Genomic DNA, 5,872 nt, shown 5'->3' with positions numbered 1-5,872 from the left:
CATTCTTCACTGTCTTATTGGATATTGGGAGACAAGAGATCAACCTAACATCCTCGTTCCGGGATTTAAGATAATACCCCTCATCCCCGAGACGATGACATTCGTACAGATAAGCCACATCGTGCCAAGTAAGGCCTAGATTCATCCGCTCGTTTAAGACATCTACACAGTCTAGTATCTTGAACATATTCGGGGCACACTGATACGGCGTCAACCTATGGTTGAACAAATACTCCCTTGTAATCCTACGCATGGGAAGTGTCATCCCTCCCTCTATGAAAGCAATCATGGGGATAACGACTTCTCCCTCACGTCTATCTGTCAATACTCCTTCAAGAGGACAGTACCGCAGCCCAACCCCCGGGGGAATGTGGTATTTTGCCCTAAAAGCCTCCATAGCGGCTGAAGTTTTTACTAATTTCTCAAATCTACCCATCTGAACTGAACTGGGGAAACGAAAGTAAAAACTAAGAAGAAAAGTAGAGTTCGAGGAGGGAATTGAAACGGCGAGATGAACAAAACGTACCGGTACCTTCACAAAACGCTCGATGGGACGCCTAGAAATCTCTCTTGGACGAAACGCTTCACAGAAAACGGCTACGGTGGCGTAACGGACGCAAGTGCTCGTATATCTCTAGGATTTGATGGAGTTCTCTGGAGTCCTTTGAGGTTTACGAAACGCAGATAAAAAGAAGGAACTGAACCCCTCTGACGTCTTAAATAGCCAGGAGGAGAGAGAAAAAATCACTCCTGCCTAAAAATACGAGAAAAAACGATGGTCGTTCGATCTACGCCACACCGTTGGATGAGGGAACATAACGCCTCCAAAAGTTAATGGCCGTGCCTCGTAAATTGTAGCGCGTCAAAAGTAACGGTTCGCACGCGCGCCATAAGCTCTTCTTATTTCCACCCTCTCCCAAATATCAAAACCCTGTTTTTTCCTCCTCGGAAGGAGATAGAAACCGGAGTTTTGAGGGGCTATTGTGGGGCTCGGCCCAGAAATAATGGGCTATTCCAAATTCAGGCCCGTCCGAGGAGCGTCCTGTCCGAAGAGAAACCACGTATGAAGCATTACTCAATCTCAATAAACGCCAAGGAAACCTGTCCGAGGAGTAACTCCTCCTCAGACATCACGAAGCCCAGACGAGGAACTCTCCCCAGCCACTTCAGTTCATCCTCCCAACATATAAAATGAATAAAATCCAAAATATCCCATGGAGAGCTACCACCACATTAATTGCGCCCCAACCACCCTCTTGGCCGCATTAATAAGGAAATGACCCCTGAACAGTACCGCCTTGGCCTCTGCAACTCACATGGGGAGAGATGAGGGCGTCTGATGGGACAGGCACTCAAGTAGATGCTTAGATGATCAACAAGTGTAAGGTTGAGATGAGAGGAGGGGAACTATATAATGTAGTGGAGTCCCTCAAAGAATGGGACGAAAAATACTGTATGAGGAACTAAAGAAATAGAATTATACGTGAGAGATCCATTCTTGTGTTTTTGTTTTCTACAACAATGCTGTCCATGTATCAGACCGAATAGACTCACTGAGACTAAGTTCTTTGACCCATCCTCAACAAATATTTATTGTGGGTTGCGCTTTGGGCCAGGGCCTGATCAATAGAATTTGGGCCAGGAAAATCGTGCAACTACATATATATATATATATATATATATATATATATATATATATAAAATTGAAGTCAAGGGGTTCATTTGAACCCCCTGAACAAGGTGTAGCGCTGCCCCTGCTACAATGGAGTATAGGTGTGGTTTTGTAATGAAAAAAAATCCTAAGACAATATTAAATATCACAAGTTTTATCACAATTGTCTACGTGGTAAACCATGAGTAGTAATACCTCTAATATGTGGTTTTTGAATTGCCATATATATTTTGTTTTGTTTTATGTTATAGTAATAATTTATATATTTATTTAGAGATGGGTTCAAATTATGCTTAATTTAAATCTCAAAAAAAAAAATTTGCAAAAAAAAGAAGAAGAGAAGTTACGCTTAATTTAATTTTATATTGGTTACACATTTTTTAGACTAAAATTTTTTAAGATATCTAATGGTTAAAATACACTATTAACATGTCGTTTTTGAAGCATTTATTTTTTACCATATTAAATTATCCATTTAATGACAATTCAAAACTTTTGTTGCTTAGCCTTTATTGAGAGAGAGAGAGAGAGAGAGAGAGAGAGAGAGAGAGAGAGAGAGAGAGAATTAATGAATTTTACCATATTAAATTATCCATTTAATGACAATTCAAAACTTTTATTGCTTAGCCTTTATTGAGAGAGAGAGAGAGAGAGAGAGAGAGAGAGAGAAATGAGAATTAATGAATTTTAAGGATCAACAATTCAAAGAGTAATGAGAATTAATGAATTTTAAGTATCAACAATTCAAAACATAAGGGTATTTTTGGTAACTTTTTTCCCCTTATTTTCAGTTTCCAAAAATAATTTTCTATTTTTGAAACTAAAAAACTTGTTTGGCAACTCAAAATGAACAGAAAACAAAAACTGTTCTCAAAACTCAATTTGTGAAAGAAACTGAAAACATGAAAAAGACTGTTTTTAGTTTCTAGTTCTTAAAAGTCAAAGAAAATACACATCTAATTTAATAAATCTGTCTCATTTAATAAGTTAGCATTAGAGTTCAAATCCTAATAACAACATATTTTTTTATTTTTATTATTTTCTTCAATTTTTTTTTATATTTTAATTTCAATTAACCAAACATGTTTTTAGATTCAAAAATATAAGAAAATTGTTTTTTCTTTATATTCCCAAAAACAAGTTTTTAAAAATAGAAAACAAAAACTGTTACCAAACATAACCTTAGTGATCAGTAATTGGGTTTTTTTTTTTTTTTTTTTTTTTTTTTTAAATGAAAAAATATTATTATACAACAGTTCAACATGTTAGCAATCGCGTTCCAAAAAGAGAAAGAAATAAGTAATTAGCAACAATGGGTCATTGTTTCAAATGTTCTCATCACATTATCAATGGAAGTATGGAACTGATTATGTAGAACTTAATTAGTAATTCCTAAATTTTAGAACATTTTATAAAACGTTGATTGTAATGAAATTTGTATTTCTCTCAAGCCCCATTATTTATGCTACTTAATGGGCTTTGGCTTATTATCATCTGGACTATAATTTGACAAAGTAGGTTCTGACCTTTTGAGCCGAAATTTTTTGCTAGCAATAGTTACACAACTGCTCCTTGGAGGTTGCGCTTTAGGAGTTGTAAACTTTAGGCATCTTAACTCTTAAGAGCCAAGACTTGCTACTAGGGTTGCACATCCTAAGGAAGAATTCACATATGATGATTTTGTAATTGAACTTGTTGGTAATGACTTTTATCCCATTTAAAAATCTAACAATGATGTGCAATATATATACAAACGTCCATTCTTTTGTGGTCAGTTGTCTTTATATTTGTTGTAGAGCTTTGACTTATTTTTGGAAATATATTAATCTATAATTGATATGGATTAATGCAACATAAAATTATTTAATTTTTTTAATTGCACATGAGTAAAGAGATAGGCTAATTTAAGAATATTTTGAAATTGTTTTGAACTTTTGTTATTTCCCCAAAATGACTCAACTAAAAAAAAAAAAAAAAAGATAAAAGTCTTTATCAAGTACTAAAAAGGAGTTTACACCCTCCAATGTTCATAGTCATATATGTACGTTTTTAGACCCCTTAAAACACAACCAGATTAATCTAGTTAATTAGCCAAGTGATTACTTAGTCAAATTATCAGATCTAGGTTAACATAAACATATCATATCATTGTAAAGTGAAGAAAATAAAGAACACAACGATATGACAACCCAGGAAAGCCAAACCAGTAAAAAACCTGAGGAAGATTTAACCTAACTATCCTCAAGGCAAAACGAATCTACTATGAAAGAATTAAAGTTTACACAATAGTGACTTAGACCACTAACATTTTATTGCTACCTTGAGTAGGAAACTTACTACTACGATCACGTGACAGTTTCGAGTCCATGGACTACTTACTTGGATTCCTAGCAAGTACAAGCACACCTGCTTGTGTATCTTTAAACTCTTAATGCAGCAATTGAATTGATCATCAAGTTCTTGACATAATCTTGATTTTTGATAACCTTAAGTATGTGTGAAGGCAAACACCTCTAGATTTCACAAAAGACTCATACACACAGCATAAGGAGTAACCTAAAACGTGACAAGGGTTTACCCTTTTATACCTAGGGAAAAACATAAAACCCTACACGTCAAACGGGCTTGGGGCTGAGTTGGAAAATTCTACAGAAAAACATTCTGCCCAAGTTTCGATCGGTCGAGTCTAATTCTCAATCGATTGAGTCAGGTAGATTTACACAGTAAATCCTGCAGCAACTCGATTCCAACTTTAAATAAAAAGCATATACTTTGAGAAAGTCTAAACAAGACTAAAATGTTTTGCTTATGGTTTGCCAACATTACAAAATGAAGTTTTAATACATTAGTTCCTAATTCCTTAGAACCTAACAATATATTTAAAAATGGTTTGGTTAATAGGTTCTCTTAATCCTAAAGTATTTGTTGATGAACTATTTTACTTTTACGGAAAATATAAAAACATTGTAATAGTTACTTTTTTCTTTTACTTTTAAAAATTTTAAAAAATATTTTTTAAACTAATGCCGTTAGAGCATCAGTTAACTTTTTCCATTTAAAAGTACTATTCTTAAGAGTACATGGAAAGAAAAATGAAGCTACCATAGATTGATCTTATTAATGAATAGTTGAACACTAACAATGGTAAACTTGTGCTTTTGTTCCTCAAGTTGGGTGAACGAGAATAAATCCATTTGGAATAATGTTCACAACTGTAATATCCCCGAAAACAGTTTTCCCTATGTACTTCAAGGATGATACCAAGCGCCCTACGGTAGATTTGGAAATGCACTGATCGAAGGGTGAGATAATCACTAATTTGCAACTCTTCAATAATATAGGAACAAAATACTGTTGAGGATCCATGGAAATCAAAAATCGTCCTGTGGCATTGGTATAATTATAACCAGAAGCAACCACGTGTCCTCTAGCTCCACACGAGAGCAGTACTTCAGCATCTATAAGTAATTAAATAAATAAATAACCATGGTGAGGCTATAGATGATGAAGAATTACCATAGTTGAGACTAATGTGCATATATAGTCGTGGTGTAAATACTTCAGGAGGAATAGTAATTACAAACAGTACTCTAACAAGATTTAAAACTATTACACAACCTTGCATGCTGAGCTAGCTAGGAAACTATGCAAGTAATGTAATATAACTTGAGCAAACCTACTTGGGAAAACAGGGGTGGCGGTACCATTGGTACCCATACTGGTGTTGACTATGCAATACAGAGTCCCCTGGATGTGGATCAAATTGAAGACGATACTTCCAAGCCCTGGTTCGGCTTCAGATATTGGAGCTCCTAGTGCAGCAATCATAAGGGAAACAAAGAGAGCTAATTTCATTGTCATGGCTTGTATTCTGTTATCAATGACTATTAGTCTCTTACAATTGACTGGCGAAAATGCTAGGTATTGGAATCCCTTTATAGAATTTGAGAAAGTACAAGACTACAAGCAACTATTACAAAAAGGAACGTTATAGCTACGGTTCACCAATGTTTTGTCAAAAACCATGGTCTACTGGGACAAAGTTTTGTAACGTCTAAAATGTAGTTTTAGGATTACTGTACGAATGCTCGAAAATGTGTGAAAACACAAGAGCTATTTAGACCCCAAAATTAAAGTTACGACTCGATTGATTTTACTCTAACTTAATACTAAGTGCAGAATAGAGTAAATGCAAGCAGA

At 35.0% G+C, this 5,872-nt stretch overlaps 1 protein-coding gene across 1 annotated transcript; it reads right to left on the bottom strand.

Annotated features, from left to right (window-relative positions):
- Nucleotides 1-4,837: 4,837 nt before the first annotated feature.
- LOC115949795 (phylloplanin-like) lies at nucleotides 4,838-5,533 on the bottom strand. The gene is made up of 2 exons (XM_031067071.1): nucleotides 5,353-5,533; nucleotides 4,838-5,130 (listed from the first exon to the last, which is right to left on the bottom strand). The coding sequence occupies exons 1-2, from the start codon at nucleotides 5,531-5,533 to the stop codon at nucleotides 4,838-4,840; spliced, it is 474 nt and encodes a 157-aa protein (XP_030922931.1).
- Between the last annotated feature and the right edge of the window lie 339 nt (nucleotides 5,534-5,872).

This window comes from Quercus lobata, chromosome 6 (genome assembly GCF_001633185.2).
Source record: "Quercus lobata isolate SW786 chromosome 6, ValleyOak3.0 Primary Assembly, whole genome shotgun sequence".
In the NCBI taxonomy this organism is placed as follows: domain Eukaryota; kingdom Viridiplantae; phylum Streptophyta; class Magnoliopsida; order Fagales; family Fagaceae; genus Quercus; species Quercus lobata.
The sequence above is the reverse complement of the archived record's forward strand: the minus strand, read 5'-3'. Positions and strand labels throughout refer to the sequence as shown.

Excerpts from the sequence above, each read along its gene's own strand:
- LOC115949795 (XM_031067071.1), bottom strand. The coding sequence starts at position 5,533 with ATGACAATGAAATTAGCTCTCTTTGTTTCCCTTATGATTGCTGCACTA. Across the intron at positions 5,131-5,352 it reads CGCCACCCCTGTTTTCCCAA|ATGCTGAAGTACTGCTCTCG; the intron begins GTAGGTTTGCTC and ends AATTACTTATAG.